At 45.7% G+C, this 25,807-nt stretch overlaps 2 protein-coding genes across 3 annotated transcripts in view; both read right to left on the reverse strand.

The window, feature by feature from the left end:
- Positions 1–25,807, reverse strand: part of CEP15 (centrosomal protein 15) — a 163,683-nt gene that overhangs the window by 128,649 nt on the left and 9,227 nt on the right. The gene's annotated exons all lie outside the window — the stretch shown is intronic.
- Positions 1–25,807, reverse strand: part of PTPRG (protein tyrosine phosphatase receptor type G) — an 869,661-nt gene that overhangs the window by 75,495 nt on the left and 768,359 nt on the right. For both annotated transcript variants that reach the window (XM_007529163.3, XM_007529164.3), the window contains exon 13: positions 16,153–16,285. In XM_007529163.3, coding sequence (XP_007529225.1) covers positions 16,153–16,285 — 133 coding nt within the window. The remainder of the gene's footprint in view (positions 1–16,152; positions 16,286–25,807) is intronic.

Consider the following 25,807-nt stretch of genomic DNA (forward strand, 5'->3'; position numbering starts at 1 on the left):
GGTCACATGTGCACTTAACCAGATGTGCCACCACCCAGTTCCCAATAAGTTGTCTGTATGCACTAACAACCTGTATTTCTCCTGGTGTTGATGGAACCAAAGAACTCCACTGCCTGGCCCCCTCATTAATATTCTTAACTCTTCTACCTTGGACATGCTGACTTATCCACTGGGATGGCTTAAAAACCACAGAAGAAATACATCTTGCCAGAGATCTACCGGATATAATCTGAGTCTCCCTTCTGTCACATATCTCTCTGAATTTGGTGCTACTGGGCAGAGCCAAGGGTTTGTTTCCCCTATGTACCCCTCTCCTTTCTTGACAGACACTTCCCTGATCCCCAACACAGATTGGAGTATGTTGCTGAGGCAGGGCTAGTAGTAATTGCTGGGTTACTGCTTTATACTAAGTTTAAAATCTAGTTTCTCCTGAAACTTAACCACAGGATTTGAGACTTGGCACTTGCATTTGAAAGATGTACTGACACAAAACAAACAAATAAACAAATAAAAAGAAAACTTTAAAATGTTTAATTGCATTTAGTCTCCTAACCACCTGGTTACAGGACTGCTCACTGAAACGATTTCTATTCCTTCCAAACTCTGTTGACAGAAGCCAAAGACAAATTCAGACACACCGAGGTTGTTACTCTCACAAGTATCTTTTAAGTCCTGGTGTTCTTGGTGGCTTTCTATTTGTAGGAATAAATATCATTTCATTCACAATGTTAGATCATACATCTCCCTTCATACAGGCCTTTGCTTGTTTTAATATTTTCTTAGACTCTATATTGGGTAAAAGTTCCTGGCATAAGAACCAAAGCTTGTAGATGTTAAAGCTTGGGAATATGATTTTAAAGTGTGTGTGTGTTGTGGTGGGCGGGGGGACAGGACAGGAGGAGCTGGTGTGTGTGTGTGTGTGTGTGTGTGTGTTTGCTCTCTAATTCAGAACTCTTGTCTCCCTCTATTGAGTACATTCTGGAATTACAACGACTGTCCTCAACACACCACGAACACACTCTTACGTGGCTACGAGCATTAATCTGAAGAAATCACAAGTGTGTTGGAGTGTTTTTGCAGATTTTCATAAAAACTTGAAAACTGCAGCTTCCTAAAATATTTAGACTTCTTCTCAACCCTTAGCCCTACTCTGAATCCTGCCAGATCCACTCTTTCGGTAATTTTGGAGCAGAGCCGGCTATCTCTGCAGCTTTTCCTCACACACAATCACAGGCGCTTGAAACTACCACCCGTAAACTGACAACACTTTGCTGAAAAACAAATGCCATGAAACCAATCACTAATATCTCAAACGATTAAGGGGACCACCTGAGCAAGCCGACATCACAGAAACCAAGTCCCAGGAGGTTATATAATTGGAGTCCCAGAGGTTGTATAATTGGAGAAGTCTAAAAAAAGCCAAAAATCTGATGGACAGACTGCACATATAAGGAGTTTCTCTTTCTTGAAAAGTGAGCTACCTTAAAAAAAGAAAAAGAAGGTACAAGGACTGGCATAAGGATCCTGGTCTGAGATCCTGGCTCCCCTCCTGCGCGCGGGGGGGGGGGGGGGGGGTCGCTTCACAAGCGGTGAAACAGGTCTGCAGGTGTCTATCTTTCTCTCCCCCCCTCTCAATTTCTCTCTGTTCTATCCAACAACAACAGCAGCAGCAGTAACAACAATAATAACAACAAGTGCAACAAAAATGGGAAAAATGGCCTGCAGGAGCAGTGGATTCATAGTGCATGCACTGAGCTACACTGATAACCCTGGAGGCAAAAAAAAAAAAAAAAAAAAGCTCACATCCACCTTTTTCTTGCCTGTCTCGGTCCTGTCTTCTTAGAATCACAGAGGATGTTTAAATGGCAACCTTTCACAACGAATCTCTGCTTTTGTCTAATGACTATGTGTTAGCCTTTTCCAAGAGCTTCAGCTGGTATCTCAGGCCAACTTAACAGCAGGGGGCCAGTTACTATAACAACTGACAGCTCTTGTGAATTCAGAAAGGCCTTCAAATAACCATTTGGGAAGCAGTTATTGACCAAAAAGTTGACTGGTATGGGCAGTATTGGCAGCCACTTGACCTTTCCTTTCCTCCACTCTTCCTCCCTCCCCCCGACACTTACACACACCTACACAGAGAAAGGAAAAATCAAGGAGCCCACCTCTAGGAACAGCTGGAGACCACAAGAGACTCCTCACCATCAACCCTTTTAGCCTCCAGAGAAGGCAGCTACCACACGATGTCATCAGAAACTCAAAGCCTTTGGGGCCAAGCCACATTTCCGTGTGGTGAAATATGCTTTCATGTTCCCCACTGATTAGACATGCTGTCAGATTCTGAAGAGCTGAACAGTAAAATCATTTTTAATGCTGAAAAACAATTCTGGAAAAATAGCCCCAGACGCAGGTTTCAGAAAAACATGAGTGACAGGAAGTCACCAGTTTTGGGGGTGGGGGGTAGTAGGGATCAGGCAATAGCAGACCTGGAGAAGTAAACACATTACCATGCAGAAGGACCCAGAATCAAGCCCCGCCCCCCAGACCCCAGCTGCAGGGGGAAAGCTTCATGAGTGATGAAGCAGTTACTGATGCCTCTGTCTCTTTCTTTCCTCTCCATTTCTCTCTATTAAAAAAAAAAGAAAGAAAAGAGAAAGAAAGGACACTAGGAGTAGTAGATTCATCATGCAGCCACCAATAGTAACTCCAGCAGCAACTAGGGAAGAATATATATGTATATATGAATATCCTTGCAAGCCTATGAGTGATCTGTACAAAGCCATGAAGGTTGAGTGACTTATAAGTGTGGATTTCTGTAGCCTTGAGAAACACTGCAAATAATCCTGCCTTTTGTTTCTACTTTCCTCCCTTATGTGAATGGCCTGTCCCAGTGCCTTTGCACATACCGAGCTCCAGTAAAAGCAGATTTTGCTTTGCACAGAGGAAAAAAGAAAGCCTGTCTGATGGTCTCCCCCCACCCTTTTCATAACTGAGTCAACTACACTGGGGACAGTTCCTTCTGTCTGCAGCATTTGTCACTGTTACCTATTCTTTTCCTTCAAGAAGTTTTCCTGGGCTCTAGCTCTACCACCCCACCCATGCCCTCTTCTGTAGGGGTCAGAATCCCCTTCCTAAAGCGCAAAATTTCCCTTCACATCGATTGCCACTGCCTCTTAGGGGATTTGTGTGGGCCATGAGTGGCAGCCTGGTAAGTGGGGAGCCCTGGTCAGCTCTGTCTGGTCCACCAGGTAAAATGAGAACAATGTTACCTAGTTACCTAATTATTGCCAGAACCCAGAAGCCTGTGGTTTTCAGTAAAATATCCCCTTCCAGAATAACTCAGATTAAAAAAAAAAAAAACCAAGCTTTCAGCTACATAAAACTGACCTGGAGGCCACCAAGTTTTAGGCTCTGTATGGGATTACCTTTGCTTGCTTGCTTACACTACAGACTCCTTCAAGACAGAAACCCTGTCTCTTCAGTGAATCTCCAGCATATGGCACAGGCTTGGAAAATGTTTCTGAATGGAAGAGCAAAGGAAAAAATAATAAAAGGGGCAGACATAATTCTTGGGCTAAGGAAGCCATCAAAACCCTTAGTGAGAACTTCTGAAAATATATTGTGTGAACCTGGGCCAGTCACTCCCCTCTGAAAACTGTCTCCTCTCTTAGATAAAAAGGGATTCAGTTCCTGACACCTTGACTTCCACACTTGGCAGCAATGTGGAGCACACAATGTAGTCAGTGCTTTGTATTCATCCAATCACTATTGATTGTTGTTATGAGTGATGCATCTCCATTTGCTATAAAAGCCGTTTGCATGGGAAAAATCAGTCCTGCTGCACTTGCCTCCTTTGTGGTTTTGCTGGGAGGAGAGAGGGGCAAACCCTAACCCAAATCCAGTCATCAGCAAGTGAACTCAGTTCTGTCAGCTGCTAGAACACATGGGCATGGCATGCACCCTGGATCACAGCAATCTGAGTGTCACTAATACAACTGAAGATCCTGGAGGGACCTGCCTTCCACAAAGCACACATGGTCAGTCATTCTGAGAGCAAGACAAGGACATTCCCGTAAGCCCACACCAGACTTTTACATGCATCTGTCTGTCTTCTGAAGTCTTCATTATGCCAACACAAACCCCCTACCTGTTTCTGGGCTGCATTCCCTCCGTTTCGTAAAACCATCTCCCAATGAACATCCAGGAGAAGAGAAAATTAGCCCTGTCAACAAACCTCACTTGTTTTCCCAAACAGGATTCTTAATTAGGAAACACCCTGACATGGCCAGAAAGAACTTTTTCTCTGAGGTTAAACTAGTGGTGACTGGTTTGCCAAGGAATATGCAGATGGCCTAACCATGTACTAAGGAGGGTACTGAATGTCTCAGATTAGAGCATGAAATCCATATAATACCAAACTTAAATTCATGTCAGAAGTCACAATTTCTTTTTTTAAATTTTTTAAAAAAAATTGTTGTAGTTATTGTTGTTGATGTCGTCATTGTTGGATAGGACAGAGAGAAATGGAGAGGAGGGGAGGCAGAGAGGGGGAGAGAAAGATAGACACCTGCAGACCTGCTTCACTGCTTGTGAAGCAACCGCCCTGCAGGTGGGGAGCCGGGGGCTTGAACCAGGATCCTTAAGCTGGGTCCTTGCATTTTGTGCCATGTATGCTTAACCTGCTGTGCTACCACCCGACTCCCAGAAGTCACAATTTCTACTTAAGACTTCCCAGGTTTTCTGTTCCTGCATTGCCCTCGCTCAGGCCCTACATGATTTTGAGAAGCAAAGCTGCTCTACACTTGAAACTTCTTCTGTTTTTTTTTTTACTTTTTCTTTTATTATTTATTATTATTAAAGAGAAATTGATAGGGGAAGAGGAGGTAGAGAAGGAAAGAGACAGACACCTGCCCTGATTCACCAGTAAAGTTTTCCCCTTGCAGGTGGGGACTAGGAGATTGAACCTGGTGTACTATAATGTGTGCGCTTAACCAGGTACACCATCGCCTAGCCCCTCACTTCTTCTTTTTTTTAAATTTATTTTTTATGACTTCTTATCTAAGTTAGAATTATGGTCAATAAGATGCTCACTTCTTCATGAAGGTAACCATACCCAATCAACTGAGACCAAGACAGAATAGATTATTCAACATCAAAATCTAGCCAGCATCTACATCTGACAACACAGTTGGTCCTCTGAAGTTTTCTTCCACATGATTTTAGCAGATCCAAACCAGAAGGTATTTTTGACACACAAGCATGTGCTATAAAAGCCAGCTGTGGAAGGAAGTAAATGCCTCCAGACAGGCTAATTCCCATCTAGACAAAACAAAATAATGATGGAGACACTAAACTTCAGATGGACTGGCTGAGTTCAAATCCAGGATATACCAAAGGGCATCACTTTGGTCACATGAATTAGGTATGTTGTTTAACTGGTGTCATCATTTACAGGATTTACACACTGATTAGGAAGGAGGCACAATCAATTCAGCACATGGCTGATATAGCAAATCACCAATAACAGGTCACTCACTGCTCAAGTAGGCTTATGGGAATATAAAGTTGTTTCAGGGGTGAGGTTTCACTTGTCAGAGAACAAGTGAACCTCTGAAACAATTTTCCTCAAGATGATATAAAATTTTTTTAAAAATCACAGTTCTAAGTACATAGGGTTGTCCTGCTCACATTGTAGCTAAGTCATTCTGTGGAACATGATGGTGAGTGAGCTGCCTGTCTTAGTGCACTGACTGAACCCTCTCAAAAAGCTCTTCTCTCAGCATCTACCTCAAGTTTGGCAAAATCAAAAATCCTTCGTCTTCTGAGTGACAGCAGTTGTGCTGCTCCAAATCTTTTTCAGGAACATCTGCATGTTAGAGCCATATAAACAGCATGTCTTGATCAAGCAGGGGATCTGAAGCTCTTGGAATGCACTTTCTGACTAAAGCAATTCAAAAGGTGCATTTTTAAATATCTATTTTCCACTTTGTTGCTCTTGTTGTTTAACATTGTTGTGGCTACTGATGTCACTGTTGTTGGATAGGACAGAGAGAAATGGAGAGAGGAGGGGAAGACAGAGAGAGGGAGAGAAAGATTGACACCTGCAGACCTGCTTCACCACCTGTGAAATGACTCCCCTGCAGGTGGGGAGCTGGGGGCTCCAACCGGGATCCTTATGCTGGTCCTTGCGCTTTGCGCCATGTGCGCTTAACCTGCTGCGCCACCACCTGACTCCCCTAAAAGTTGCATTTTGTTACCACATTGAGTAGTACGGGCAAAATGGCAAGCTTTAGACTACTGAGTTGATTTCTTTTTCTTTTTTAAATATTTATTTATTCCCTTTTGTTGTCCTTGTTGTTTTATTGTTGTAGGTATTGATGTCGTTGTTGTTGGATAGGACACAGAGAAATCGAGAGGAGAGGAAGACAGAGAGAGGGAGAGACAGATAGACACCTGCAGACCTGCCTCACCACCTGTGAAGCAACTCCCCTGTAGGTGGGGAACAGAGGGCTTGAATTGGGATCCTTATGCCAGTCCTTGCGCTTTGTGCCACATGTGCTTAACCCGCTGTGCTACCGCCCAACTCCCCTGAGTTGATTTCTTGTCCTACAGAAACTGATGCACATATGGACTGCAGTGTTTAGAGGGCAAACATAGGGAACCAGTTTCTAAAAGGAGGTAAGCTGTAACTGTTAAGTGATTTTATTTTTATTAGATACCCCAAAATACTTTGCATGTATTTCTCCCTAACTCCATAGAAACTTTTGCATTGTCTAGGAGTTTGGCTCCTTTATTTGGCTCCAAGGCAAATCTACTCAAAGGATACTGGAAAAGAATCTGGCCACCTACCTCTAAAATCACAGCTTACAATACTCTACAGTAAATTTCTCTCCCAAATCCATGCCACTGCCTGTGAAGATCCAGCTCAGAGGCTCTGCTTATTTTTTGGTTGACCATCTATAATTTTTAGTTTTGGCCAAATGTGAAGTAACAAGAATAACAGTTCATCTCCTGGGAGTTGGGTGGTAGCGCAGTGAGTTAAGCACGTGTGGCACAAAGCGCAAGGACTGGTTAGGATCCTGGTTCAAGCCTCTGGCTCCCCACCTGTATGGGAGTTACCTCACAGGTGGTGAAGCAGGTCTGCAGGTGTCTCTCTGTCTCTCTTCCTCTCTATCTCCCCCTTCTCTCTCAATTTCTGTCTCTATCCAATAACAAAAAGAAGGAAGAGGAGGGGGGGAGGAGGAGGAGGGAGGGAGGGAGGGGGAGGAGGAGGGGGGGGAGGAGGAGGGGGGGAGGAGGAGGGGGAGGGGGAGGAGGGGGAGGAGAAGGAGGGGGGGAGGAGGAGGAGAGGGAGGAGGAGGGGGAGGGGGAGGGGGAGGAGGGGGAGGAGAAGGAGGGGGGAGGAGGAGGAGGAGGGGGAGGAGGAGGGGGAAGGGGAGGAGGAGGAGGGGGAGGGGGAGGAGGTGGGGGGGAAGGGGAGGAGGTGGGGGGGAGGGGGAGGAGGGGGAGGGGAGGGGGAGGAGGGGGAGGGGTGGGGGAGGGGGAGGAGGAGGAGAAGGAGGAGAAGGAGAAGAAGAAGAAGGAGAAGAAAACAATTCATCTCCTAAGATGTTCCTTTTAGGAAACATACTTGTAACCCAGTGATGCCAATGGCTCTATTTTTAATTTTTTTTTTTGGAGGGGGAAGCTATGAGTACATGATTTCACTGTTCCTGGGCCTTCCCCCCCAATTCATGTATTTATTAATAAATATAGACATAGGCACTAATATGAACAGAGAGAGAGTGACCATAGCTCAGAAGCTTTCCCCAGTGCTGTGCTTTTCACATGTAGTACTCAGGCTTGAATCTGGACCATATACATGTTGCAAGGAAGGTACTTTACCTGTTGAGCTATCTCTCCAACTCCTAATGGCTCTAAATTTGAAGGATATTTCTGACAGTTCTCACCCAACAAAACTTACCTTGTGACCTGGAAGACAATGTGACCACATCTGGCCTAGAGTGGGCAAATGGGAGTCAGGAACTTCACTCTGAGGTCATACAGTTGGGTGCTTGGGGGGGGGGGGTCTCTTGTGTCCTTTCTAGCCCTACTTTAGCAAGCTGGGCGATGTGTTCCAGGATGAGGAGCTGGGGTGAAGGAGGGCAGCCCAGCAGAAATTCAGCTCCTGCTAGTGGGCCCCTGGGGCTGGGGTGTGTTAGACTGCAGTTAATGCAGCTTGCTAGAGCACTGAGCTAATGAGGCTGCCCACTGGGCACCAGTTATTTTGGGAGGGAGTTGGGGCAGGGGTGAGTGAGTTGTGCCTTTAACCTAGATACTTAGGGCTGTGCTTCTCTGGAATGGTCTTTCTCATCTGTAAGGAATATCACTTAGCCCCATTTTATTAACTTTATAGTCGCTGTATCCCCCCCTTTTTTTTTTAGCCCCAAATGGTTCTGCTCAGTTGGCTCACCTACATTTGCACTATATTTAGCTCCACACAGATGACATTTAGCTTTTTTCCAGGATAAATAATCCATGTGACTGAGATCATTCAAGAGGGTAAGCTCTAGAAGGAACTTTCAGAAGCCATTTTTCCAGCAGTGATTTTGAAGGAATGGACAAAGAATTGGAAATTGTGGACACACAGCTGCATAAAGTGATTACATGCAAGGGACAACATTCATTTAGATTTGTAAGTGTGACTGGCTCTGTTAAGGACCCATCTTCTTACCAGGTGCATTAGGGCACAGAATTAAATTTGGACCTCTCCCTCAAGTTAGAGACAACAATCCTGCAATTCCCAACAATCCTGCAACCCCTGTAATTCATCACCTGCCATATTCTGGGGTTAGCACTTCCTACAGCCACACATAATTCTCATGGGAGCCCTGAGGCACATCCCTCTTCTTTCTTTCTTTCTCTCTCTCTCTCTCTCTCTCTCTCTCTCTCTCTCCCTCCCTCCCTCTCTCTCTCTCTTTTAAATTTGCCACAGGGTTATTTCTGGGTTTCAGTGCCTACATTAGAAATTCACCATTCCCGGGGTGTGGTGGCACACCTGGTTGAGCGCACATGTTACAATGCGCAAGGACCTGGGTTCCAGCCCCCAGTCCCCACCTGCAGGGGTAAAGCTTCACAAGTGGTGAAGCAGTGTTGCAGGTGTCTCTCTGTCTCTCATCCTCTCTGTCTGTCCCTTCCCTCTCTATTTCTGACTGTCTATATCCAATAAATAAATAAAGATAATAATAATATAAAAAAAGAAATCCACCATTCCCAGTGGCTGTCTGTCTGTCTGTCTGTCTGTCTATCTATCTATCTAAATAGAAACTTAGTGGGAAGGGGGAGGGAGAGACACCTGCAGCACTGCTTCACTGCTTGTGAAACTCCCCTTTCCCCCACAGGTGGGATCTAGGGGCTTGAACCTGGGTCCTTACTTATGGTAATGTTTGCACTTCACTGGGTGCACCACATTTAACCCTATTTTGCAGATGAGGGGATTGAGGATAGTGAAAGAGTCTTGTCAAAGGTGGTGTTTCACAATCTTTTTATCAATGGCACTCCCCATGCTCCTCTTTTCTCCATACAGGCCCCTCCCCATGACATTCTGATAGACCTAATACACTATAGATCTCTATTTCTACTTTATGTTCACCTGATCTGTGTTTGCTTGCTAGTTTTGCCACTAAAACTTCCCTGGGCTTTTGAATGATTTCACTGATCATTCAAAAAAGACTTCTTTTTCTTTTTTTCTTGTAGGTAGAGGGAAAGAGACAAGAAAGAATGGCAAAGAGAAGGAAAGATACCCTTCACGAGGCTTCCCTCTTGTATGGAGCTCTCAGGTAGCAGCTGGAGGTCCTCACACACAGTATGTGTTCTACTGGGTCAGCTTTCTCTGGATCCCTAATCTGTGCTTTATACATAAAAGAGCAAGTTTTTTTTTTCTTTTTTGCCTTTAGGGTTATTGCTGGGGTTCAGTACCAGCACTACGAATCCACTGTTCTTGTGGCCTCCTTCCCTCATTTTATTGGATAGGACAGAGAGAAGTAGAGAGGGGAGGGGAAAACAGAGAGGGGGAGAGAAAGACAGATACCTGCAGATCTGCTTCACTGATTGTGAAGTGACCCCCCCTTGCAGGTGGGGAGCAAGGTTCTTAAACAGGGATCTTTGTACAGGTCCTCATACTTGGTACTATGTGAGCTTAACTGATGTGCCACAGCCTGGCCCCCAAAGAACAAGCTATAGCATGCCGGAGAATACATTTCCTTCCCTCTACTCTTAACCACATCCATCTTTTATTTATTTTCCCTTTTGTTGACCTTATTTATTTTTTTATTGTTGTTGTAGTTATTATTGTTGTTATTGATGTCATCATTGTTGGATACGACAGAAAGAAATGGAGAGAGGAGGGGAAGACAGAGAAGGGGAGAGAAAGATAGACACCTGCAGACCTGCTTCACCATCTGTGAAGCGACCCCCCTGCAGGTGGGGAGCCGGGGCTTGAACCGGGATCCTTACGCCAGTCCTTGGCGCTTAACCTGCTGCGCTGCCACCCAACCCCCGACCACACCCATTTTAACATATGGTCTGGGGTGGCCTGGGTAGGAGGTGATAGTGAAGCTGGGCTCCAAATGCAGACTGTCCGTGGCCTGCATTTCACTTCCCCAACGCACAGTGCAGCCTCTTTCTAGCTGCCAGCTGCAGCTTCAACTGTTTCAGTGCTTTTCTCTCAGTTCAGGGATCAGCTCATAGCCCTTCAGGGAGAGCGTGCAGCCTGCAGGATCTGTCCCTGCTGTCCCCATACTTTGCTCCAGAGATACTGAACCACAGGTAGTGCCAACAACAGGCTAGGTTTTCATTTTCTGGTCCTGGTTGCTGCAGCCTCAGTGAGAACTTGCAGTGGCTTGTGCCTTAAGACTGGTGTGGGCATCAGTGCTTCTCCCTGGGAGCTTGGCCTACCCTACTCTTTTCCAGGCCTGGTTGAAATCCTGCCCTCTCACAGCCACTTAAACTTGCTTCTCTGCAGAGGACTCTCCTTATTTTGAGTACATGTACTTGTCTGCCTCTCCTAGTGGATTGTGAGAGCCTTAGAAGGATCTTCAGCTCTGGGGGCAGAGTGGGGGGAGCCATGTCTAGTACAAGACGTGGTTATGACTCCAAAAGCACCACAGGAACAAGAGGAAGCTGGGAGTGGGTCCCATGCCTGTGCAACAGTAAAAGTAATTTCACAAAGACCTGGGAGGTAGCAAGCGGAGGGAACAAAGTGTTGGATTCACAAACATGAAGTTTTGAATTCAATTCCCAGCACTGTACATGCCAGAGTGCTACTCTGGTTCTTTCTATCTCTTCCATGGGCAATGAAAGAAGGTAAATAGCAAAGGAAAGCTCCCTTTGATTTAGCTAAACACTATCTAGCATATTCTTTATAGCATATAGGTAGGCAGAATTTATCTCAGTGAATGAAAAAATTTTGTGGGCTCTTGACTGATAAGGTTTTGTCTCCAAAACAAGGGTTCATCTCTTACTAAACATCCTGGGCAAGTCATCTGACTTCCATGAGCTTGAGGGCCCTTACTTTTTAAGAGATATTAGTGCAACCAGTAGAGAGCACATGTTACTATGACCAAGAACCCAGGTTCAAGTCCATGGCTCTCACCTACATAGGGGAGCTTCATGAGCAGTGAAGCAGAGCTGCAGGTGTCTTTAACTCTCCCTATCTCCCCCTCCCTTCCCAATATCTCTCTGTCTCTGTCAACATAAGGAAGAAAGAAAAGAAAATGGCTGTTGGGAGCAGTGGATTTGTCATGTAAGCACCGAAACCCAGAGAGGGAAGGGAGGGAGGGGGCAGGGAGGAGGGAGAGAGGAAGAGAAGGGGAGGGGGAGGGAGAGAGAGGGGGGGAGGGGGAGGAGGATGATGAGGAGGAGGAGGAGGAGAAGGAGCAGGAGGAGGAGAAGAGAAACGCTATCCTAGATATCCACTGTGAGAACCGAATGAGATAGTGTCACACAAGTATTTGGCATAGCACCTGGCTCCAAGCTAGGACCCTGTGATCATTAGCAGACACCATCAGCAACTCTAACAGAGAGTCAGGCTTCACAGACCTCAGGTTTCATTCTTCTATTTTCTGGGCCAAGTAAAATGAAGCTGTTAATAACTCTTAGTGAATATACTCAAATTCATGATACTTGACTATGTTCAAATAACTACTGAGCTGTAGCTGCAAAGAATCAGCTTTTGGCTCCACAAAATGCCACCCAGTGAAGTGGTATGGATTCAGGGGTGCCAGCTTTGCCACCTGAAGAGCTGGCTCAGAAATGTCTGATCTTTCTCTGTGTTCTACGTATGTCAAGTCTGCTTGCTAATCACCTGCAGTCCCAGTGCCTCAGAAGGCAGACTGGATACATACTGTTCTAGCTTCCAAAGTGCATTGCCAAAGGGAAATTCATGTCTCCTTGACATTTATTCCTTTTCTGTGTGAGCTCCCCAATGCTTCCTTTCTTCATAGAAATAGTAGTAAATGAAAAAGTTGAACAGGAGAAAAGGTCCCTCTTCCTGCAGGCTGTTTTCAAGCTTATCCAGCTTATTCATCATAACACTGATTCATTTCTCTCTTTTTTGCTCTGTAAGAATTTCCCCCTTCATGATCACTTTTGTGTAGCAGCATTATAAGTTTGCTAACAGCTTATATCTGGAGTCTACTAAATACAGTCTGACAGCTCTGGTTACTCTAAACCAAGCTCTGAATATATATGTACATATATGTGAAGCACTATAAACCTATTTTAAACATGAAATAGCAATACTATTCAGTACATATTTTTTTTTTCTTATTTAGACTCTAAATTTTTCAGATGTAAAAACAACTTTCATTTTCTAATGGGAAAACAAGTCTTGAATGGAAGGGTTTTTAAAGCTCTCTGTAAATCATAGAGTCTGTTCTGACAGACCACTTGCAATCAACACTCATGTTTTTGACTGGTTCACCAATGTGCTTGTTCCTGTGATGGTGAGTGGTTTTCCTTGGCAACAGTGATAGTTTCCGGGGTGGGCAGATGACAGACGGCCCATCAGAAACAGCTCTGAGGTTTTCACCAGAATAGCTTTAAATACGGCACCTCTTCACTCTGAGTTGTGAAAACAGGAACTCTCAGTGGTCCCCTCTGCTCCAGCCTGGGAGTCTGTGACCACAGCCACACAGCATTCAGCAGGGCCAAGAGATGGTATGTTGACCCCCTTTGTCACTCATACTTGTTCAGTTAAACCCCTGGTAGGTAGCCTCAATTAACCAGTGGGGACCAGACAAACACTTGTTTGCAAACCATTAATTCCTGGAGCAGGAAAGACAGAAAGAGAGTCTGGTGAGCAGACAAAATAGCTCACTCGGATTATACGCTGCTGTGCCATGTGTGAGACCCAGGGTCGAGGCTGGCCCCACTGCACTGAAAGAAGCTTTGATGCTGTAGTCTCTTCTCACTGTCTCCTCTCTGCCTTTTTGTCTCTGTCTCTACCTGAAAGGGTGAAGCCACAGTAAAGACAAAAAAAAAAAAAAAAAAAAGAGTAAGACTCATGTCCTCATGTTCCTAGGCCCATGTCAAAACACAATGATTCTCGATGTAACTGGCTTCTGGCATGCAGAGTACCGCAGTTAGTGTTCTCTATCTGGGGAAGCCTGAAATGGCCCTTCCTACTCCTCTGTGCTATCCAAGTGAGAGCAGACTCAAGGGCACAGGGCCACTCTGCCTGTAGGTTCTGTGGATCCCACTTCAAAATACATTTGTATTCCAATGCATTCTCACCTCGGCTACCCTCACCAGAGGCACCTTCACCTCTTTCTGGGATAAACTGAGTAGTCACTCAGCTGCTTTTGGCTCTGCTCCTCTTTGGATTCTTTTCAACACAGCAGCCAAGAAACCCTGAAGATATATCACAACACCCATCTATGCAGAATCCTATTTCTCTCAGAGTAGAAGGTAGCGTGTTAACACATGAGGCGGCACATGACCTGACACCTCAGTCCACCAGCCCCAGTTTCTCCTGCTGCCTCCTCTGCTACTTCCCTGTACTCAAGTGTTTCAGTGTCCCCTTGCTATTTCTGGAACATGCAGGGCTCGACACCTGGACTTTCCCCTGCTTGGAACCTATCCCAGGTGAAATCCATTTAACTCTCTCTACTTTAGGACTCTTCTCGGCAAACGCTAGAAGAAGAAGGACTCTGCTCAAACAGCATTTGGCAGCCAGGCTTCTGCTAACTACTCTAAACACTGACCCTAGAGAGCTCATCCAGACTTACATTTCCTCAGTTATACACGTCCCACCACCCTAGATATTACACATTTCCCTTATTTGCTTTGCTTACTGACTAGCTCACCTACTATAATGTGAGAGCCATCTAAAGAGGGATTTTTTAAAAAATCATTTAAATATTTATTTATTTTCCCTTTTGTTGCCCTTGCTGTTTTTCATTGTTATTGTCGTTATTGTTGTTGTTATTGACGTTGTCATTGTTGGATAGGACAGAGAGAAATGGAGAGAAGAGGGGAAGATGGAGAGGGGGAGAGAAGGAGAGATACCTGCAGACCTGCTTCACCAACTGTGAAGCGACCCCCCTGCAGGTGGGGAGCTGGGGGCTCGAACCGGGATCCTTACGCTGGTCCTTGCGCTTTGTGCCACCTGAGCTTAACCTGCTGTGCTACTACCCGACTCCTGTGATTTTTTAAAAAAATATTCCCTTTTGTTGCCCTTGTTGTTCTATTATTGTAGTTATTATTGATGTTGTTGTTGTTGGATAGGACAGAGAGAAATGGAGAGAGGAGGGGAAGACAGAGAGGGGGAGAGAAAGATAGACACCTGCAGACCTGCTTTATCACCTGTGAATCGACTCCCCTGCAGGTGGGGAGTCAGGGGCTTGAACCGGGATCCTTACATCGGTCCTTGCGCTTTGCACCACATGCGCTTAACTCGCTGCACTACCGCCCGACTCTTTTTTTTTTTTTCTTAAGAAAATGGTTTGCTCACTTTAGTGTCACCTTTATCAGCAGTAAGTCTGTCATATCAAGGACTTAAAAATTAACTCACTGTGGTGTACTGCACCAAAGTAAAGGACTCTGGGGTGTGTGTGTGTGTGTGTGAGGGAGATGGCGCTCAGGTCCTAGTGCACAATGTTGGAGGAGAACTTAGGAGGGAGGGTTCGAGTGTTTTGCAGAAAACTGAGAAATTTTACACATGTACCAAACAACTGTATTTACTGAATGGAAAGAAGGGAGGAGGCAGTGGAAATACTGGAATTAAAATGCATGTGCATCCTGATAAAGACTGTTAAAGGATGGACACAGTCTATGTCAAGCACAGAGGAGAGGAAGCCAGGCCAGCTTCACTCAGTTCAACTGGCTGAGAAGGATATAGCTGAAACAGCACAGAACTCCTAAATAGCAGCCTTTCCCTGGGAAGCAGCAAGAATCAGTTCAAGGATAGTGATAATAAAAGAATGGCTTCAGGGCGAGGGTAGACAGCATAATGGTTATGCAGTGAGACTCTCATGCCTGAGGCATGAGTCCCAGGTTCGATCCCCCACACCACCATAAGCCAGAGTTGAGCAGTGCTCTGGTGTTTCTCTGTGTCTTTCTCTCTCTTCATCTCTCTCAAAAATAAAATAATAAAATACTTAAAGAAAAAAGAATGGCTTCAAAGGGCTCTTTTTTTTTTATCTTACATGCATTAAATGCCACATGAATATGCTAATGTTTTCCTATTACTTAGTCTCCAGCAAATGACTATAAGAGTAACTCAAAGTCAAGAGGAGTTATGTGGATACAGCAAAGTTAAACATTACCTTGGGCAACCTGGAAATGCTAGGAAACTTATTAACCCAGGATGCAGGTTTTAGAAACTAAAGCTCAATGCGGAAATGGGGTTTGAAGCCAGCTAGTGGCAGGACTGAGACTAGAACCTGCATCTTCCTGACTCCCAAGCAAAGACCTCTTTATTGTTTTGCTGGAAGTACCTTCAGCTCTGTAGGGGCTCTGACTTCTAGCAAAATCACGTGAATTCTCCTGGACGACACTAGACACACTCATGTTATGGATATCCCATCCCTAGGGGCTGGGCCTTCCCAGGACAACACTTAAGAGTTGAACCTGGCCCCACCTCCCTTCTGCAGGTGCCTCCCAGTCACTCACCTCCAGTAAACTAGGACAGCAATGAGAAGGATGAGGCACACAAAGGTCAAGGCTGATACCACAATCAGAGGGATGATCCATTCCATCCTCCCTGGAGAAGGGCGGCTTATCATTCCGGAGGTGTTCTTTTCCACTGCAAAGAGAAACCATGCCTGTTAGGGCACAGAGACTAGTGGGAAGGGCCATGAGAGAATGTGGGATGCACAATTCACCTTCAGTGCAGGTAGGCTCCAGAGAGGTGGGATGCTGGCTCTTGGCTGCCCTGTGGCAGGAGGGGAGAGCTGCTGCTATCACCATTTCCCACTGTCTCAACCCTAAAGGCCTGTAATCTCAGGTAGGATTTTCAGAGACAGTTCAAGGTGTTTCCTAAAAGAGCTTGCAGGAAAGCAGATACCCAGCGTCACTCCAAGGGCATTCTGACTCAAAGTGGCCCTTGGTTACCCCAGAAACCATTCTCAGGTCCCAGGCAGGCGGTGACAGCTGTCAGAGAAGCTCCCCCTAGTGCCGGGTGGGTGGAATAGCAGGACAGGTTTTATTACAACCAGAGGTGATTACAGTGGCCATGTTTGCTTACCACCCACTACCCCTTCCTCTAGTAACTGCAACCTAATTCTGCTTTGGGAAACCACCTCTTCTAACAGAGTCACACTGGGACAGTCCTCTATGTTTGCAGCTCCCAGGAGGGTGGGTGCTCGTGAGACTAGAGCTCAAGCTTTGGGGTCTCTTGCCCTGAATGTCCACCAGGAACTCCAAGTCTGAACCACAGCACAGTCCAGTGCTTCTGCTTCTCAGCTTCTACCACACGGATGCTGAGAGCCGGCTCTGCAACTTTTCCTCTCAGACCATCACTGTGTTACTATCTGCCTCCTTCCCACCCTGCACACCCCCCGCCCCCCACACCAGTTCCTGAAAATAACTCAATTCACCTGAGACAATGTGCTAGCCGATTCAAGTTTTCCTCCGGGCAGTCAACCCATACCTTTCACCCCAGCAGGGCCTTCCTCTGCCTCTCAGGTCCCAAGAGCTGCACACATCCCCGGGAACCTGTTTTCGCTCCACTGCCCGGGCAGCACCTGGAAATCTCCAGGTGGCCCAAATGAAGCTAGGGAGGAGCCGAGGCGAAGAGGTGATTATGAGAGGCAGGTGGTGGGAGAACGGAGGTTAACTGGTCGGCTGGAGTAGGCCCTTGGAAACGGAAACGCTGACAGGCTCAGCACGGTGTCCTCCTGGCTGCCAGAAACAAGGACAGCTTGCAGCCAGCCCTGGGTCCCTCTGCAGGCAGGACTAAAAGCAGGACTCACATGGCTGCTTTTCAAGTGAGCAGGAGAGAAAGAACTCGCTTTGGGAGCGGGCTCTTAAAGCAATGAAGCTCCCGAGTGACGGAGAAGCATGTAACAGCACCAGTCCTTGAGTGTGCTTTGCCTTCATGGCCCTTGTTTAGTGCACAGGCCTGTGAACTCAGGGCCAGGTACTGCCCTGCTCACAGATCAGAGGCCACTCAGGCCGAGGAACCACACCTCAATCCCCAACCACAACAGCACTCTACTGCCTACAAAGTGTTTTCCTAGTGATGCCAGCCTGCTGTCCTTGAACCCTGGACTCACACATTTTCATCAGTGAGCAATGTGCCAAGCTCCTACAGTGTGCTGGCAGCATGCAAGGGGGTGGGATGCAGCAGACAATCAGTCGGGAACAAGCCCATGGTTATGGGTGGGAGTTACCTTAAGAGGAAAGGCAGCTGGAACAGAATGGGCAGGAGACTAGAGGAAGTCAAGGGGATAGTTTGAGATAGCTGCCCTCACCCAGGGACACTGAAGGATGGAGGGGGGCTAGCCAGGAACAGGATGGAGAGTCTGAGGGCACGTCAGCCAAGGCTTTGTAGTTTGAATTAAGACCAGTCTGTGGGGACCTCTGCAGAGGTGTAGGCCCAGGCAGACAGACACCGATTACATGTGCATGTTCTCCCTTACCTCGCTGCCTGACTCAGTCTGTGGCCTAGCAGGCCCTCAAAGAAGGGAGCACAATAAAAACAGCAAAACCCTAGGACTACTAAGCACACAGGCCATTTTGGGCTCAGTATATATTCTCCTGTGCCTTTGGTTCAGTCTTTCTCAAAAATCTGTCTTTTCCCCCCTGGGGTTGGAATATACCATACATTCCCCCCACCACCAGGTTATTGCTGGGATCCGGTAGGGACATGACTCCCCTGTTCCTAGAGCCTGCCTCTCTCTCTCTCTATTTAAAATTTATTTTTGATAGATAGAAACTGAGAGGGAAGGAGGAGGAAGAGATGGATGGAGAGAGAGAGAGGGAGAGAGAGAGAGATAGAAGGGGGGAGACACCTGTGTAGCACTCCTCCAGTGCTTGTGAAGTTTCTCCACTGCAGATGGGAAGCAGGGACTTGAACCTTAGTCCCTGTGTATGGTAACACGTGTGTACTCCATCAGTGGTGCCACTGCTTGTTCCCCAACGGTGTGTAGGTGTTTTGATTGAAAGTCAGAGAGAGAGAGATAGAGGAGAGACACCACACACAGCACTGCTCCACCATGTATGAAGCTTTTCTCTTGCAGGTGCTCCCATGTGGGCCCATACTTGGGTCCCCGCACATGGTAATGTGTTGCATTCTCCGGGTTGAGCCACCTGTTGACCCCTGCCACACACTATTCATTATAGCTGAGGCAGTGTGCCAATGGGGTCCAAGGCCACACCTCAGAATCAGGTAGACTTGATAGCAAATCCTGCTGAAGACCTCCCTAGCTGTGGGACTCTGGGTCTCTGAGCCTCTGGTCCCCCTGAAACCAACAGGAGACAGATGACAAACTCACCTCTCAAGAGAGAGAAATGAAGTAAAAGCAGTCCATGTGAAGTGAATTACGTAAATGTTCATGCCACTCACAGGGTCAGATGCAAAATACAATCATGGCCCCTTGTTCAGAAAATTACTGGAGTTTCGTGGACCAGGTGGTGGCGCACCTGGTTGAGCACACATGTTACAATGTGCAAGGACCCAGGTTCAAGCCCCTGGCCCCCACCTGCAGGAGGAAAGCTTCACAAGTGGTGAAGCAGGGCTGTAGGTGTCTCTCTGTCTCTCACCCTTTCTATCACCCCCTTCCCTCTCAATTTTTGACTGTCTCTATAAAAAAAAAAAAAAAAAAAGCAGTTACTGGAGTTTCATGACAGCTGAGCTGAGCATGAGGCCATCTCAGGGCCTCCCCAGCACAGGCCCTTGTGTGACTGCACCAGTGACATGTCTGTGAAGCTGGCCTTGCCCCACCATGCTATAAGCACAGAGGCCACCAGAGACCATTCCTTCTCTCCCTTTCAGTGGATCCAGGCAGCATGGTGTTGTAGTATCACTTGTTCCAACTATTAGAAGCAGCTCGATTTTACTGTTTCCCTTGTAACTCAGCTGCTTCCTGGAAAGTCCAAAGAGTTTGGCTGCCCAGTTACTGGGGACTTTGTGCCCATAAACGTTGACTAAATTCTGACAGCAGGGCAAATGCAGGACCTCTGTCTGGGTTAACACAGGTCCATTCCTTTCCACTCTTCCTTCTTCTGGATGGTTTACTTGTCCCAGTGGGACCAGCCCTGTGGTTCCTATCTGTTGAGGGGTGTGGACCGGCAATCTACAGACATGTCTGGCTTACTGTACCTCCCATTTCGGTTTTGCTTTTGCTTTTTGGGACTATGAGCCTGGTCAACTCTGGCCATCTGTGGTGCTAGAGACTGAACCTGGGACTTTACACATGCAGGTTCAGTGTACTAACTGCCACTGCACTATCTCCTTATAGTTATTATTACTTTTCATTTCACTAAAAAATTAATTTTATTGCCATGAAGGTTATCAGTGGGGCTCAGTGCATGCAGGTGGAGTCTACTGTTCTTGGTTGCCTTTTTTCCTTTTTTCTTTGAAAGGACAGGGAGAAATTGAATGGGCGAGGGGGAGACAGAAAAGGGGAAAGACAGAGAGACACCTATAGTACTTACTTCACCGCTTGTGAAGTTTCCCTTCTGCAGGCAAAGTGCAGGTGGGGGCTTGAACCCTGGTCCTTGTACACGATAATGTGTGTGCCACATTGAGCAGGTGAGCCACCACCCAGCTTCCCCCTGCCCCTGTAATTATTTTTAAATTGTGAGTTAAATACCAACATATAATAAAGTTCATCTAAAATCAGTCATATGCCTTCTCTTGTAGATGGTAATGGTCTGATAAAGTTCTAGTGTCGATGTTTAACAGGGCCTGTATTCCTGCATCAGCTGGGACTGACAACATCCTCTTTTTAGACAGGGTGTGCTCACCAGTTTGCTACAGACTTCAATATTCCCTAATGCCACCACCCAGACTGGTTCACAACAGCATGCTTACTTCCAGTCTTCAGGATGGCAGTCTAGAGCTCAGGAATCAGGGGAACAAATGCTTTCAAAATGGCTCCTCGGGGTCATCCAATAGCTCACTTTGGCAGAGCACTTCTTTGCCATGTGTGTGACTTAGGTTTGGGTGGGGCCTCTACCACATTGAAGGAAGCTTTGATGTTGCCTGTTTCTCTCTCCCTCTCTACTATCTCTTTACCTATCAAAAAATTAGAAAATAATAATAATAATATAAGGGGCTGGGTAGTGACACACTTGGTTAAATGCATAAATTATAGTGCACATAAACCCACATCCAAGCCCCTATTCCCCACCTGCAGGGGGGAAAGTTTCACAAGTGGTGAAGCAGGGCTGCAGATGTCTGTCTCTTTCCATCTCTCCCCCCTGCTCCCCTCACAATTTCTCTCTGTCTCTGTCTACTAAATAAATAAATGATTTAATTAAAAACCCTTCTCCAAACTTTTTCTAGAGCGCCATCTTGCAGGCCTATGTGTAGGAGAATAATGATGGGAAGGGGGGCTGTCAACTTAGACCCTTTCTTCCTTCACCCATGGGTATGATGCACAGCTGCAGGGCTTCTCAAAGGGTCAGAAGACAAGGCCAGCAAGAGCTGGGACTCAGAGAATGAGCTTCAGACACACCTTCCAAATGAAACATGGAGCAAGTTGCTAACTCGCCCTCTCTGAGTATTTGCAGGAAAGGGGAAAGAAAGGCCTAACAATCTCTCACAGCCTTTTCTCCTCTCCATTTTTATTTCAGCATCCAGCAGAACTTCAGTAAAGTGTCTCCATTCTGCTTTTAAAAAAATTTTAAAAAGAGAGAAAAGAAAAACAGTTTTCAGTGGCATATGTCATCACTGAATTAATGCTGTTTGCCTTTTACTGGCTTGGCTCTCATCCCAGTAGAAGCAAATAGAAATGGAGTACAATGTACTATAAATGCTACAGGCAGTGATACGTCAGATGGACCCATCTGAAACTCTTCCTACTCCAGAGTGAAGGCTCTGCTTGTGCTGAAGGACAAGAACTCCGGTGCTGTTAAAACTAACACAAGGATAGGAGAGAAGACGAGGGTGGGGAGGCCACAGACAGGGAAAGGAAGAAAATCAGGAAGCTTTCACTTTTCTAGAAAGATCACCTAAAGGCTGATCTGTGCAAGCATAAACCTGAAGCCTGGATTGAATGTTGGCAATCAGACTGCATTTGTTCTCAGCAATGCCCGTCATACAAAACCACCCACATCTGTGAATTTAGGTGGCTGCTTTAGAAACACACACACACACACACACCTTACATTTCAACTACTTCTAAGAATGCTGTCCAGCAGTGTTAAGTATATTCACATTGCTGTGCTGCCAGTTTTCAGAATCTGTTTCTCATCTTGCAAAACTGCAACTCAATACCCATTAAACAATCATTCCCTATTCTCCCCTCCCCTCAGTCCCTGGCTTCTACCGTTCTGTTTTCTGATTTTATGACTGACTACTCTGGCTGCCACCTAGAAGCAGAATTTGACTGTTATTTCACTCAATATAATATCCTCAAACTTCCTGTAATATGTGTCAGAATCTCCTTCCTTTTCAAAACTGAATACCATTTCACTGTGTGACATACTATATTTTGTTTATCCATCAATGGACAGTTGGGTTATTTCTACCTCTTGACTTTTGTAGTAATACTGCAATTAACAAAAGTGTTCAAAAATCTCTTTGTGGCCCTACTCTCAGTCCTTTGGAGCCTAGAAGTAAGATTACTAGATCATGTGATAGTTCAGTTTTTTTCTTTTTGGCCTCCAGGGTTATCGCTGGGGCTTGGCAAATCTACTGCTCATGGAGGCCATTTTTTCCCCATTTTGTTGCCCTTGTTGTTGTCATTATTGTTACTGTTGCCACTGAAGTTGTTGTTGTTGGACAGGACAGAGAGGTGGGGAGACAGGGAGGGGGTTAGAAAGATAGGCACCTGCAGACCTACTCCACTGTTTGTGAAGCAACCCCCCACAGGTGGGGAGCTGGGGGCTTGACCCGGGATCCTTATGCTGGTCCTTGCACTTCACACCATGTGTGCTTAACCTGTTGCGCTACCGCCCAAAACCCGATAGTTCAGTTTTTTTTTTAATTTTTATTTATAGATAGTTCAGTTTTTATAGGAGACTCCACACTACTTTCCACAATGGCTACACCATTTGTATTCACACAGTAGTCACAAGAGTTCCAATTTCTCTATACCCTCAGTAATGCCTACTCTATTTTTTTCTATTTTTTTTCCTTTCTTCCTTTGGTTACTGGATAATAACCAACATAATCCATATGAAATGACATGGTGACTGTTTTATACAGGGTCACAACATTTGCTTTTATTTTTCTTGAGACCTAATGTTATTAAAAGCAGTGTTGCTATTATCAGTTACAAAAACATATGCTCTCCTGCAGTGGACACTGGTTCGGTGTCTCCACTGGTTACCTGGGCAGGAATAAGGCAGCGGGTGTTTCTATCCTTAACAAGCATACCTCACTATTCCACACAGTGCTTGCTTCCCCAGACTTAAGTAGGTATTGGAAATTGAGGATGCTTGGCGATTTCATTACAAATCTCATTAATACTGCTGCTCCTAACCTCCCACACTGCCAACAAAGGCACTTCATGCAACATCATATGGCTCTGTCGTCTGTCAAGAGAGATAATGTACACTATCTTATGTCCTCCCTGACTCCTTGAGATCTTGACTCAGAGCCCTCTGGACTGCTGGGAATGGTGGATTCATAGTGTTGGTCCCAAGCCCTAGCAATAACTCTGATGGCAATAAAAAAAAGAGCAGGAGGAAGAAGAAGAAAAGAAGGAGAGGAAGAGGAGGGGGAAAAATAAGAGAAAGAGGAAGGAAGAAGAGGAGGAGGAGATGGAAGCAGATGTGGAGGTAGAATATGGGAAAAGGAGAAGGAGAGCCACCACTACCACCACCATCATCCCCCTCTGGAAATCTACTTGTCTTCAAGTGAGGTCTGGCTTCCCAAAGAAGAAGACAATCTGGTATAGTTTAAAAATCACCCAATGGGGGTCGGGTGGTAGTGCAGCAGGTTAAGTGCATGTGGTGCAAAGTGCAAGGACCGATGTAAGGATCCCCGTTTGAGCCCCCGGCTCCCCACCTGCAGAGGAGTCACTTCACAGGTGGTGAAGCAGGTCTGCAGGTGTCTATCTTTCTCTCCCCCTCTGTCTTCCCCTCCTCTCTCCATTTCTCTCTGTCTTATCCAACAACGAATTGCATCAACAAGGGCAATAATAATAACCACAACGAAGCTACAACAAGGGCAACAAAAGGGGGGAAAAATGGCCTCCAGGAGCGGTGGATTCATGGTGCAGGCACCAAGCCCAGCAATAACCCCGGAGGAGGAAAAATAAATAAATAAATACATAAATAAACAAAACAAAAAAACAACCAGGGTGACAAAAGGGAAAAGATGGCCTTCAGGAGTAGTGGATTTGTGGTGTAGGCACTGAGCCCTAGTAATAACCCTGGAGGCAAAAAAAAAAAAAAAAATCAACCAGTGATGGACAGATATATCCAAGAACCCATGGAGGAAACTAAAGCCACACTGGGTCTCGACAATCCCTTCCAGTCACCCCAGTAAGTTCTTCTTGACATACCTGGGAAGACAACAGCTGAGAGCAAGTATACTTACATATATATAATTATATATATTACAGAATTTCCTAAAAAGGACCTTGGCCAAAAACTGCTTCTGTATCATCACCACCACAACTACCACCAGGGCTTCAGTACTCTAATCTGACTCCCCCTAGTCCCCATAGAGAAAGTGACAGAGGCAGAAGAGATATGTATCACAGCACAAAACTTCCTCCAGTGCAGTGAGGGCTGGGCTTGAAGCTGGGTTGTGCACATGGCAAGACTAGTACACTAGTCAAGTGAGCTATCCACCTTGATTCACTTGAATTTAAAATCAACTTGGGTTATTTCTACCTCTTGGCTTTTGTAGTAATACTGCAATCAACATAAATGTACAAATATCTCTTTGAGACCCTACTGTCAGTTCTTTGGAGCATAAACCTACAAGTAGGATTACTAGATCATATGACAGTTCAATTTTTAGAGGAGATTCTATACTACTTTCTTTTTTTTTTAATGTTTTTTTTAAATTTTTATTTATTGGAGAGAGATAGCCAGAAACTGGGGGGTGGGGTGGGATAGAGAGGGAGAGAGACAGAAAGACACCTTCAACCCTGCTCCAGAACTCACAAAGCTTTCCCCTGTAGGTGGAGACCGGGGGCTTGAACCTGGGTCCTTGTGTATTGTAACGAGCGCTCAACCAGGTGGGCCACTACCTGGCCCCATTCACACTACTTTCTACAGTGGCTGCACCAATTTACATTGACACCAGTAGTCACAAGACTTGTCTTTGGAGAAAACTACACTGGTCTAAACTACCATTTCTAAGGTCTTCTAACTTGGCTTCCTTTGATCATTCTTGCTTCCCCTCTAATGAGCTCCACAAAGAGGCCTGAATGACCTCTCAAAAAAGTTATATGAGTCACTCTGATGCTGGAGGTAGATTTCCATTCCAAGTAGAATCAAGTCCTTACTGTGACTGTTAAGTCCCTTCCTAACCTGAGTTCTGAATTCATCCTTGCACCAGTGGATTAGCTCACTTGGATAATGGATTTCTTTGTTATATACATGAACCAAGTATATAGCCTAGTCCCCACTAAATTGAAGGAAGTTTCAGTGCTGTAGTTTCCCTCTCTCTCTCTCCCTCGCTCTCATTCTGTACCTGGAAAACAAAACAAAACAAAACAAAACAAAATAAACTACCAACAACAAACTGTGAAATTATTCTTGATTCCTCTTCTTGACTTTGATATACTGGTCTCCTGACTGTTTCTAAACTGATCCAAAGTGATCCCCACTTCAGAGCCTCTGAGTCTCTGCACATGATGATCCTACAGCCTCACACACTCTTCTTATTTGTAAACCCAGCTCATCACTTGGGTCTCTGCTCAGATGTGACCAGTGGATGCTACACTACCCCTATTTCTAACTCTAGAGCCTAGTACTATAATACTACTTGAAAAAAAAGTATTTGCTTAATGGGATATTCTCAAGCTCCTTCACTAGAATGTAAGCCTCAGAAGGGAGAACCCTGTCTTGAACTAAGTCTGTGCACAGTGCCTATTCCAGTGCCTGGTACACATACACAATGTGAATACTCCATTGATGTTTCTTTACACCTTCTTGACACCTTCAGAATAAATGCCACCATTGATGTGGAAACAGC

Source organism: Erinaceus europaeus, chromosome 12 (genome assembly GCF_950295315.1).
Source record: "Erinaceus europaeus chromosome 12, mEriEur2.1, whole genome shotgun sequence".
Lineage (NCBI taxonomy): Eukaryota > Metazoa > Chordata > Mammalia > Eulipotyphla > Erinaceidae > Erinaceus > Erinaceus europaeus.